General features: G+C 44.7%; 1 protein-coding gene across 1 annotated transcript; it reads right to left on the bottom strand.

The window, feature by feature from the left end:
• Positions 1-2,394: 2,394 nt before the first annotated feature.
• On the bottom strand, positions 2,395-11,887 carry slc38a8a (solute carrier family 38 member 8a). Its single transcript, XM_053427594.1, has 10 exons — positions 11,684-11,887; positions 9,173-9,371; positions 8,504-8,660; positions 7,737-7,841; positions 5,891-5,948; positions 4,393-4,507; positions 3,189-3,336; positions 2,711-2,913; positions 2,582-2,633; positions 2,395-2,497 (listed from the first exon to the last, which is right to left on the bottom strand). Exons 1-10 carry the CDS (start codon positions 11,885-11,887, stop codon positions 2,395-2,397), a joined length of 1,344 nt encoding a protein of 447 aa, XP_053283569.1.
• Positions 11,888-13,071: the final 1,184 nt, after the last annotated feature.

Raw genomic sequence — 13,071 nt, 5'->3', positions numbered from 1 at the left:
ATAAAGTGGGCCCCTGTTTAGTTTCTTTAAATGACTGTAAATAAAGACGGACGACTCGTGTCCACGTCCTCCCACTGTCCAAACAAGAAGCCAAAATATCAGGTGCTGCCATCTTGCTTCTATGTAATCGTGTCCATATGCAAATCAACTGGAGGTTAAAAAGTTCCTACTGGATCTCCGATGTGTCGCGAAACTCCTCCCCTCCGATAATTATTCTATCTGGAATTCGCCTCCATATACGTTGAGCTTTTTTTTTTTTTACTTCTGAGGTGAATCGTATGGAAGTTAGCATAAAAAACGTATTAAAATTGTTTGATATCGTTGATCGTAAATTTGTGTAATTGTATCATTAAATATAAATTTGTGAAACTCTTTACTAATTCCAATTATGTACGAAAAAAATAAATTTAAGTCGAATAAATGTGAGAAAGATCATTCATTCTTTTATTCAGATATATCAGTAGATATTGATTCGATTTTAATAAACAAACAATCTGCGATAGTTTCCTCAAGATGTGTATTATCCGTGAAGAACTGCATTTCCAGACATGAACACTAGGGGGTGGAGTCTGTATATGAAATGGAATACGAACACGAAACAACTTGTTCGTAAAAGTTGAAAACCCTCCAAGGATTAGCTAACTTATAATTTGTGACATTATAACTTCTTATCATTGACAAACTAGTTTTAGCTTTTCTCAACGCTCTCGACTACAGATTGTAAAAATAGTTTGGCTTCGATTTTGTTTGCATTTGATTCTCGTCGTATATTAAATATTTAATATTTAACAGCTGCTCCCACGGCGCCACATCCTGCTGCTCCACAGGGTCCTTCAAGCCTCCACTCATCCAATAACTCCTTCACTCCTGTGCAGCTACACACTGTCCCACTCGCTGCTGAGCTCTGAGCAGACACACAAAGCCATAGTGCATGGGTTGATGTTTACACGTCGGTGACTTTACTCCACTGGCGGCCATAGTACCACAGTACTGGAGCCCCGCTGAACGCAGCCCCCCCGCTCTGACCCAGAGGGCGTGTCCTGCATGCGAGGTCGATCATCAGAAAAATCCTGTTGAAACATTCCTAACTCATTTCTGACTGTGCCACCTGCTCCTTTTTCTACCCCACGACTCCCCAGTGCAACGTGCGCGTGGTCACACGATGAAACCAGTGAAATGTAGTGAAACTGGCCTCGATGGGATGTTCCCAGTACAGAGGAGGTCACGTAGCCGGCGGTCAGGAAGCGTTTTACCTCAACACGTGTTGTCACATGACACCGAGCCAATCGAGAATATAAGCGCCATCGAGGCCGTAACTCCTCCTCCTCCCCCCCCCCCCCCCCCCCGCGGGTGTGTTCTTTTCTATCCTTTAACTGAGTGCATGTCAACTGAATGTCCAGTAACTTCTTTGCTGTAGTAATTAGGCCATGCTACTCTTCAATGGGTTTTGTGCTTTTCTTACCTTCTTTCTTTTCTAGTATTCCTATGAAGAAGACAGAGACTAAAATCTATTATATGAAATATACACTATATGACTAGAAGAAAAAAAAAAAAAAATGGCATACATGAATGAAGAGTCACTTTTATGGCAATGTTCAATGAAATATTAATTCTTTAATGTATGTTTCAGTAAACGGCTTTCTCTTCTTACGTGTAGAGACGTATTGCAGGGATGCAAGTATTATATTTGGTCTTTGAAGAATATCTTGTTGAAATTCTAGATGATGTAGAGTGATGCAATTCAATAAAACTAGAAAACTGAGAAAAAAAGAAGTGTCACATGGTTTTGATTTGAAACGTGTGTGTTTACAGCATGAGGAAAAAACATTATGGATGAACGATGATTAATCTTGTTTCCTAATGAACGTGGAACAATCCTCCATCTACTCAGGTTCATTTTATGGTTTTATGGGGATTAAAATTGTATACACATCATCACTGACCAATCACATGTGAGGAAGCAGCTCCTCTCTCTCTCAACACACTCAGACTTTTATTTGACTGATAATTTAAACATGTTTGTACAACACGTGCTCGTCATCTCACACACGGACCGAACACACACAGGTTGAATACTGATATGTACAAATCTGCACCGACACACAACAAAACAAAGGTGCAGAAATACCTGAGGATTTCAATCAGATCATCTCGGCTTGACGGGGGGGCACAGGCGCCGCTCGCCACCGGGCGGTCGGGGGACCAGAGAGAACGTGACACACTGACGGAGGGAGGGAAGGAGGTGTGGAGGGACCACGTGACTGTTCAGGGGTCATGTTCATTAGTCCTCCACTCAACGTGGGCTCTCAGGAGGAGAAAGGGGGGAGAACGAGTTCGGACCCGGTGACCACAGTCTCCATGAAGACACCTGAGGCGGCGGGGGGAGCGGGACAGTCAGATCTTCCCGAGGAACTGCATGACGGCGATGGTGCTGCTCTGGCCGAAGATGAAGGCTCCGCAGATCAACGTCACGACGCCCCAAAGCGTGAGGACGACTCTGCAGAGAAGACCGAGTCGTTAATAGGATGTGAAGGTTTCAGGAGTTTAGTTCCAGTTGATGAACAGTTGACGTTGTCCTCACCTGGTCTTCAGGGACACGGGCTCCGACTGCATGGCGAACATCAAACACAGTCCTGTTCCGACACAGACACAAGGTTAGACGCTCACATCACGACTGACAGAGGATGAACCTGTGTGACCGGAGCGTTACCTGGGAAGATGAAGATGAAGAAGGCGCTGATGCCTCCGATGACACTGATGACCTTGCTGATGTCTGGCACGAAGACGGCGATGATCAGCGTCACGGTGATCCACAGGACTGTCAGCGCGTAGCGGCTGCGGCTTTCAAACTTCACCGTCACCACGCCGTAACGCCGCCGCCGCCAGCTCAGCAGGGGGTCCTGGATCACGGATCTGAGAGACGACAGAGAGAGGACGAGTCTGATCTTCACATCAGGTCAGATTTAGATCCAACTAGAGATGATCAGTCAGTCGAGCTGACAAGACCAAACTCCTGAATAAAGATAAAGAAGAAACCAGTCAAGGAGGTTGATAGGAGTTGTGTGGAAAACTTGATTTAAAAGTTTTCTCCCAGTTTCAGACGGATCCGTTAAAGGTTCAGTCTGTAGAGTTTAGTGACACCTAGTGGTGAAGTTGCAAACTTTTCAATGAGTTCACACTGAATTCACCTGCCCAGCAGCAGGATGATGGGATAGATGGTGATGATGGAGATTCCGAACAGCAGCCTGGCGATGAGCATCAGGATGTCGTCGCCCTTGTACGACATCAGGATGTCCGACTTCACGTCCTTCCCGAATGTCAGGTACCCATAAACCCCTGCACCAGAGAGAGAGAGAGAGAGAGAGAGAGAGAGAGAGAGAGAGAGAGAAAGAGAGAAAGAGAAAGAGAGAGAGAGAGAGAGAGAGAGAGCTGACTCAGCACAAACAGTGAGAGGATGATGTTTTTATTGGGAGGAGACATTGATGAGGTAAAACTGATTTTCTATTGTGCAGCACTATGATTATAACTAGTAAAATTATTGATCGTGAATCAATAAATAACAGCTTTTATTTTGTTGTGCATAAAGACGCCACTAATTCATCCGAGCCATTCATTTTCATATACGAGGAGAAAGCCTCCTCCTCCCTCTGCCTGTCCTCCTTTGGCTGCTGGTAAGATAAATACCCTGAGGGGCCGGAAACTAAATGAGAGACGTTCATCAGGATTAATAAAATGATGAAAAAGAAAAAATCCATATTGTTAATGGTGATAAAATCCTGGCAGATCAACTTACAGGCGAGTGAAGCTGAGTGAGCAGAAATGAACTGATTCAGTGGAGGAGGCAGAGCTTTGAACTGCAGAGGGAGTTCCTCTGTGTGGCCTGAGAGGGTGGGGCCTAATGCAGACTGTGGTTCAGTGTTCAGAACAAGAGGGGATGAACTCATGGCAGAAACAGAAGAACCTGCAGAACTCAGGTTCTCATCTAAGAAACTATCAATTAAGACCAAAGGCAGTAAAACCAGTCAATCTACTTTCTGGTTCTTTCTCAGTGAACTCATCTGATCCCCAGTGAATGTGGAAAATCATTGAAACACAGATTTGTTGTGTAAAAGCATCGACTCCGTCAGGAATTCAATAAATTAAGAGAAATTAGAATTAAGCTACAACAGAATTCAATGGAAATGAATTAGAATAAACTCAATGAATCTGCAGCCACGAGGAACATTTCTAAAAACTGAGCTTCATGACGCACAAGTCAAATCCAGTCATCACCACGAACCCACTTATCTTCATGTCACCGTTTCTTCTGGCTCCGATATCACACGAGGAAAGAGTGTGGAGAGATTTTCACTGTGAGGTTTGTGAGAGAGAGAGAGGAAGCAGGAATCTGACCTGTGAGGGAATAGATGACGAGGCAGAAGATCATGGAGATGACGGAGATGAAGACCCAGTGAGAGAGCCGCTGGTTCTCCATGCTGCTGTAGATGGCGATGGACGCCTCGTGGCACTGGAGCACAGAGAAGAGGAAGGAGAGTCAACATCTGCAGCCACGTGCAAACCAAACCAGAGAGGATGAAGGTTCTGAATCCAGCCTGATGGATGTGGATCGTTGAGCATGATTCAGATTTCATATCAGCAAACTAAGAAGTCAAACCTGATTTCTGTGAAAGACTCATGTCGGGCAATTTCTGATAAATGGGTCGGATTCTAGTTTTTCCAATTTAACAGATTTCATGTGCAAATTTAGATTGAAGTTTTTGGTTGGAATTAAAAACCAGGTGTTGAGATGAACTCCAGATGAAGCAGGACACGGGTTCTGACAGATCGTGAGTCTCAGGCCACCAGCAGTGTTTTCCACAGGGTGAAGATCCAAAGGTCCCATCGCCTCTGATCTCAGATCTGTTTCTGTGATGAACTGAACTGAGATGAGAATCAGATGGAAGCTTTGTGCTGGGAGCAACACGATGAGCCCAGTTAAACCCAGTTAAACCGTGGCGGGGGTTCAGGCTGCAGGCTCGTGTCCCCACTTGATCCCAGCTGCCATTGTCCGGACTGAAACCTCGCCCCCCCTATTCGCCGCCCCCCCTCCGCTGCTCTCAGGATCTCATCACGCCGCTTTTCAGCCCTTTGCTCTGCAATCACTCAGCCTGAGGGAGCGTCTGCATGTGTGTGTGTTTGTGTGAGCGGACACGCATCACCCCCCCCCCCCCCCACCCACCCACACCTTCCTCCGCCTGTTATTAGATTCCACCAGCATCCATCAGGGTTAGCATCACATCAGTCTGTGCGGCTTCAGATTGACAGAAGCATCTTTTTCCTCCCATACTCCAACCGGTTATTAAATATGAAAGCTCGGTGCGCGGAGCTCCCGGTGAGGCCCCGGGCGGCGCGGTGACCTTTACTCTACACTTCATCACACTCTCCAGAGAGCGCTCCCAAACATTACTGAGGATACTCACAGTGCATCGGCTCCCTGTCGGACTTACTGGCAACGGGAGATGCTGAGGCCTGAGACGAGGCCAGGTTCTAAATATCATTTCCTCATGGGCTTTAGTTTTATGATCCCGGTGCAGTGGAGGTCAATGGATTCTCAATTGTGCTGCTGAGTGTTTAAAATGATTAAATAGGAATCAGCGGCGGGTTTTATTTGCAGGATCAAGAGACGGCAGTTGACCTACTTTAGTTTAGATTAGAGCTGGGCAATGAAGCATTATAAATTATGACATCATTTTCATTAATAGCTAAATAACAAAGGTTCAAATGAGCATTTAATTTTGCAAACGCAGCGAAACTGAAGCCTCGACTTTTCTCCTGACGTCAACATCACACAACCTCGTTCACCGGGACTCGAACCCTCCTACATGAAAACACAACATGTTGCTTCACTCACTTGGAAGCCGAAGCAGATGGTGGGGATGACACTGAACATGGAGGCCCAGGAGCTGATCCTGCACAGACACACACACACACACACCACAGTCATTCTCCCAGGATCACAAAAGCCACAAGAGCACGAGGAGGAGAAAACAACAAAACCTGGTTATTGGGGCACCGCTCATAATGTCGTGGCATTTAGAGTCACTTTAGCAGCGCGTTCATCTGTCAGTCACACACACGAGGGCTGACAGGAGCGAGCCGGGTCACTCAGAGCGAGAGAGACGAGCGAGGTTTGATGGACGGCGTCTGTCCTGGCGCCCGGGAGTCACTGCAGATCGATGGGCAGGACTCACGACGGCCATATTTCCTAAAAACAACCTCATAACAAGGAGCAGCTGCAGCCATGATTGATTCATGACACAGAAAACCAGAAAGATGACAAGGAAGATGAAAATATACTTTTTTTAAAGACAAACCTTGGAAGGCAGAGTTTTTTGCGCCCCTTTCTATATGTGGTATGGCCCAAAATATTGTATTTAATTACTTTAACAGTATTTTAAGTAGTTTCATTAGAGAAATCAGTAAATGACAGCAGCACTCAGGTGGAACGTTTGGCAGGGGAGCAGTTGCACCCCGTCCTGTCTCCTTGGGGGTTCCGCCCACATGTCAGGTGTAGTCTGGATCAGGAACTGAAAGCTCTGTGTCTTTATTGCTGCTGCATTCATCCTGTATTCTACAGGTTAGTAGTGGGTGAGAGTCACCTACGTTAGCTGCTAAACCTTCGCTTGATCACCACGGGTGTCATTGAGACGTGTTGATGTTGTTTTGATTATCTACTTAGAGTTAGACTGGTAAAAACTTAGAAACTCCGCTGGGCAGTGAGGGGAGACGCTCGCGCACTAGGTGGGCGGGGCTACATTCGCCTGTACAGGTGTTTATTTTACCTGCTCGTCGTCTTGCAGGCGGGGCATGATAGTATATGGTTTACTTTACAGTGTGTAGTTCAGCTCCGACACACACAGACTCTGTAATTCATATATTGTTATTGTGCCTTATAAAGACCAGTTATAAGCTAATGTTCAATAGGTCTATATTGTAAATGCTTATATTTCTTTATGAGTGATAATGTATATTAAGATGTTTGGAGGAAAGAGACAACATAATAATTGAATGTATGTTTTATGCACTTTAAAATGCAGTTACACTCAGAGAAATGCTTGTACTTGAAATTGTGTTTAAATTGAATAAGATGCAGTCTGCATGAGGAACTGAAGGCTTTCTGTCGTTACTGCTGCTGCATTCCTGCTCTATTCTACAGATATACTTTGTTGCTGTGGTATCAATTTTGGGACTCATAACATATATCTCCAACCAATATTTTGACTTTAAAAAATGTATCTAACATTAGGGTAAAATGAGGCAAAAATCAAGGTACGTACCTCCTTGGTGTTGTCAGAACATGCTAGCACATTGAGGCTTATGATTAGAGTGTGTGTGTCCAAGCAACTTTAACGAAGAAAGAAATTATTTTATAATAAGTTTTCGTGGAAAATCGTTTTTTTTTGGGGGGGGGGGGTGCGCCAGGAGTGAAGCTTGCCTAGAGCGCCAAATATGCTAGGGCCGGCCCTGGACAAACCTTTCTGCATTGTTAAGAATTATATTAAAATTCATGTTTTTTCTCTTCTTGCTTCACTTCTGCCCAAACAATATAGAATAAATTCTATAAAAAGGTTAGAAACCACAACTCTCAAGAGTTCATGAGCCGTGGTGACCAGTGAAACGAACACAGTTTGGAGCCCTGGATTCCATCATGTGTACACACAGACAGACCCCCCCCCCCCCCCCCGAGGTGTACGTACCCGCTGCTGTAGAGGGGGGCGATGTGAACCTGGACAGACGGCGTGGTGTGGTACTTGACGATGATGGCCACAGTCAGGTAGGTCGCAGCCAGAGTGCCGAGGCCACTGAGAGAGGACAGAGACAAATCATTCAGACAGAAACCAGACCAACGCTGTGTGTGCTTAAAAAAGAACAACACACTGAGACACACAACTGAGAAGAATCAACAACACACTCCACGTTTGAGAAGCTTCGATGGTAGAGAGGGGGAAAACGTAAAGTCTGTTCTGTCATCAGTAAAACCACAGTTCCTCATGTAGGGAAACAAGGAAGTTTAATGGTAATCTGCCTAATTACGGTATCACAAGTGTAAAGTTCACATTTTGGACAGTAGGTGGTGCTGGTTTTTCCTAATTCTAGTCGAGGATATCGCACTATTGTCCTGATTGTTAAAATCCTGATGGTGATTTAATATTTGAGTCAATTTAGAGTTCACAGAAATGGTTCATCTTCTGGGGAGAAACTTCTGTACATTTGATCTTTACACTTTTGTCATCAGATGCTCGAGTGTGACATCTAGTGGCAGAGAATACTGTAAGTAGGACATTACTGTGATATGGAAAAGAAATCCCAGCATTGGCAAATTGAAAACATTCCTAAATCCACACGAAAGCTATATGCGAGTCAAAATATAGCTTGAAAACCTTGTATTATATATAGTATAGTTCTATATACAGCATGTGTGTAGACAAGCAGTGTAACTACACACACACGTGTTAAACCGGACCTGATGTATTTCTGGATGCTGATCTCTTTGGGGATGGACAGTGGGAGGATGAGGAGGACGCAGAGCAACACCAGAGCAAAGCGCTGGTTTGTGTAGAAGTGATGCGGCAAGTCGGACTCCGGCAAACCAGTTATCAGCTCATACATGGAGCCGCACACTGAAAGACACACAACAACAACACAAACAGAGACGATCAGGAAAATCTACATTTAGTGTAGGAAACAAATAAATGCAAAACTATCTGTCCTCGAAAATGAAGCCAAATTATCTTGATCGCCCCCTAGTGGTTGTCTGGAAACTATGTTCGGTTATTTCTCTGTGGGCCACATATCCGTCCTCATTTAACCACAATCTGAACTGTCATGTTTCTTTCAATGAGACAAACCAAAGACATGGATCTGCCCTTTAATGGAGAGAGGACAAGAAAAGCCAAGCAAGGTCACAGAAAGGTCAAAGGTCACAGAAAGGTCGTCCATGCCTCCATAAGAGGAGGACAGAGGTCGGAATCAACCAGATGGTTAATTCTGAGGAAACAGCTCGCAACAAAACATTCAAACTCAAAGACTTATTGACAAAAGTTTATACTTATGATGAAGCTAAATAAGATTTGACACAAAGAAGGACCGAAGCTGTATTTTGGTGGAAGGACCAGTTTGCTCTCTAACTCACGTTTCTCCAGCTGGTCGTCCACGATGACCAGGAAGGCCACGGAGATTATGAACAGGTTGAAGACGAAGCAGATCTCACACAGTTGACCGATGGCCGGCCCGCACACCTCCTTCACCACCGCCTGGTACGTGCACTGGCCGCTGATGGAGGAGGAGTAGCCCAGGATGATGAGCCCACTGATGAGGAAGACGAGGGACACCTGAGTGGAGGAAGGAGAGAGAAGCTCAGAGAAGCAGAGGATGAGGAACTCGCGTCTGTAAGGAGACAAACTGAAGCTTTGACTTCATCGCTTTAAAGTGAAGATTTTTCTCTCCACTGCCACCAAGTGTTCATTGTTGGAACTGTTGGGAGTCTCCCTTGATGACCTCGGCCGAGCAGGTTCAATGATTTCATTGCTGATTGTCTCTTGGCAGAATTACAGAAAAAACATTAAAGATTTTTTGATACTTGGGCCAAAGAGGAGCCCATAAACTCTTGGAGCAGATTTAATCAAGGGGTTTGATGCAGGAATATTAAAATGTTTCCACTTTCTAGAACACTGCACAGTCGAGGGACCTTCTACCTGTTGTAAGGTCTGTTGTATGATTTTGTGCTATACATATCAAATTTATTTTTTTCCAACATTTAGTTTTATTAACTTTAGTGAATAAACCTTGACGATGAGGAAAACAACGCAGACGAAGAGCAACTACCTGAAAGAGCAGATCATAAAAAGTTAATTTACAGTAAAGTTTGAACCCTCATGTCATCCCCATGATTCTCTGGATCCAGACTCAGGCAGCGGATACAGATGAGTCAACAACAATAAGTTAATCCTATGATCCCGTGTTGGCTTATAGTTTCCACCACTGTCATAATAAAACAGAACATAATAAAAAAGGGATCAGGACGACAGCCTGTGACCGTCCTGAACTTTCCAGTCAAAACTTTCAAACCCTGTTAAAGCTTCACGGTGCAGCCGAGGTGGTAATCTCCATGAACCAGGAGGTTACCTCTGAATCGCTGCCGGTCAGGATTAACCCTCAGTGTCGTCCGGGTGGAGACGCGGATAACGAGCAGAGATTTACTGTCGTCCAATGAGACGAGAGGAAGATGAAAAGTTCAGCGACAATAAGAAAAAACAGCATCGCAACCTAAACAGAGAGGAGAGAGAGAGAGAGAGAGAGAGATCCCTGTCGAACGGCCGGAAAGGTCAAAGTCTGAAATTGGTTTCTGTAAGAAGCAAATTATTCAAATCTGATCTATGGAAGATCTGAGGGGGAAGAAACACCTGGAAGTGACTCTGGAGAAGAGCAACAACCACATCTGGTTAAACTGGGAATTATTGATTTAAGCTTATCGGCCTCGTGTCGCACCGATTACACTGGTCACACAAAACTGGAGCTTATAGAGGAAAACCACATCAGAGGGATTCAACAGAGCAAACTAACCCTCTACCGGCTCCAGCAGCAGATTCTACAGCTGATATTACTAAGTACAGTTATAAATTAAAAACCCTCCATCACCCAGAAGTGATTTCTGTGTTTACATGACTAAAAGTAGCCTGAATTAAAACAGCAGGACTCTGAAGCTGTGCCTCTTCCGGTCCAAGTATAATAAACAAATAAAACAAATGAATGGATTCAGTCAACAGAAACGAGTCTGTCCGTCCTGACAGTGAGACTGAGGACGTGGAGGACGCAAGTAAAAACACAGTCAAACCACATTTTGTCAAAAGTCTGCAGGAAGACAAATGATGAGCACGGACCCACAAACAAAACAAGGACACACAAACACAACAAAGACACACAGAGATGAGGAGGAACAGATCATCAAAAACTATTTCTACTTTGAGGTGATTTATCCAAAAAGACAAGAGGGACAGACAGAGAATAAACAAGGATTTAAAATGTATTCACAAAACAGGATAATGTGGTTTTGTGCTTCGGAAAAGTTTTAAAATAATGTAAAGTGAAGAATTTGTCCTCCTCACACACACGTGAGACGACCAGAGACAAAGTGCAGGGATTCAAAAGAGAGAGAGGAACTTTTGAGTAAGACCAGAGGAAGTAAGTTAATTGAAATTAACGAATGAGGTGAAAAGGCTGCAAACAATGAGTCCAGGGCTTCACAGGAAGTGTGTAACATCAAGAGTCAACACAATAACCATGTGGACTGTTGACAGGCAGGAGGAAACAGATCCACATCTGACTGATAAAGTGAAAAGTGAGAGTGTGACACGGCCTCTTCAGGTGGAACAGATCAGAATCTACTTAATTGATCTCAGTGGACCTGGAACAGATAAGATCCAACACACACACACACACACACACAAACACACACACAAACTTCCAGAATAAATCCAGAATTTAAAAATGAAAAGGTGGCTTCTGAGTTTGAGAATGTTAAAAAGTTTTGCAGCAGAAACTTTGATGAACATGAGGAGCTTCATCCTCAGTCCTCTACGAGCACACGTGTCTCCTCATGATTCTATACATTAGTATTTAAACAGAATATAGAGTTAGTTCCCACCAGCTCCACGGTGACGGCGCTGCGGATGCTCCCGGCTCTCTCGAAGGCCCAGGGGAAGTTGAGGAGCCCGGCGCCCAGGGCGGACTTCAGCATGATGAAGATGGCCCCCACGGAGCCGAGCCGCGGGCCGGAGCCCACGTCCAGCGGCGGCTTGGCTGAGGCTGAGGCCAGCAGGCTGATGCTCTCTCGGGCTAACTCCTCCATGCTGCACGGTGGATCGAAGGCGGCTCTCTCCCAGCGACTCTCCCCGGGCTGCGGGCTCCAGGTGCGGGTTTGTGGGCCGGGCGAGAGGAGGGTGAGCTCGGGGGGGGGGGGGGGGGGGTGGTGGAGGTGTGCTGCTGCCTTCAGGGGCTGCTGGGAAACTCAAAACACCCAGAGAGGTGGTTTTACTCCAACCTGACCACAGGAGATGTGGATGTGCTGCGTTGAAACGAGGTTTTCATGCAGACAAGTGAACGCACCAACCGGACGAGGCACGTGGAGTCAGGTCCTGGAGGTTTCTTCATGTTAACATGTTTCGTTTTCAATAAAACTCGATTTGTATAGCAACAAATCATAATATACATCATCTCAAGGCTCTTTAGAATCGAGACCTTCGAAATTATAATATATTATTCAATTATATTTAATTATTCCCACAATGAGCAGCACTGTAGAGGGAAAACCTAAATAAAAGGTCCAGATTTAGGTGAATTTTATCGAGAAAATTGTGTCGAGCTCCCTCAGCTGTGGATGTCTGAGGTGGAATCAGTCAAAACCTTCTATCTTTACGAGTGATGCAGTGACTCAGGCTACATGAAGGAAAGAGAAACGTGACACAGGACGAATGTGAAAAGAGAAAGAGATGAAAATGATGAACTTTGCACTCATAAAGGGGGGGGATTGAAAAAAGTCGAAGAAAATCCTGGAATAATAAACAGTAGTTTCATGAATCGCATGATTTAAGAAGCTTCATTAACGATTTCACGAGCTCTAAAAGGCCAACGAGAGACTCCCACAGAAACAAGGCTGTTTTTAAAAGATCAGGCTGAATATTAATAATAATAAAAACAGTGAGATCACACCTCAGGCCCAGAAGAATAAAGTACAAAGACGTGTTGTTAACAAGGTGTAGGGATGAAGAGGGGATTTGAAAATGCCTTGGTCTATTTATAGCTCCTTAGTTTATCTTCCTCTCTTTTTGCTATAGATAACAACTCAAATACTTTTTGTTTATTTTCTCCTCACTTGTTTTTCACATGATTTCTCTCATAATGTTTGAAATACATAGAATTGAAGGGGTGAAGACGAAGGGTGGAGGTGTTTGCTGTGTGACGGGGCTCCAGAGGAACGTGGAGCAGGTCAGGTGAAGTTTCTCTGCTCGTTTCAAACAGGATTCCGAGCTCGTG

Source organism: Pleuronectes platessa, chromosome 7 (genome assembly GCF_947347685.1).
Source record: "Pleuronectes platessa chromosome 7, fPlePla1.1, whole genome shotgun sequence".
Classification (NCBI taxonomy): Eukaryota; Metazoa; Chordata; class Actinopteri; order Pleuronectiformes; family Pleuronectidae; genus Pleuronectes; species Pleuronectes platessa.
The sequence above is the reverse complement of the archived record's forward strand: the minus strand, read 5'-3'. Positions and strand labels throughout refer to the sequence as shown.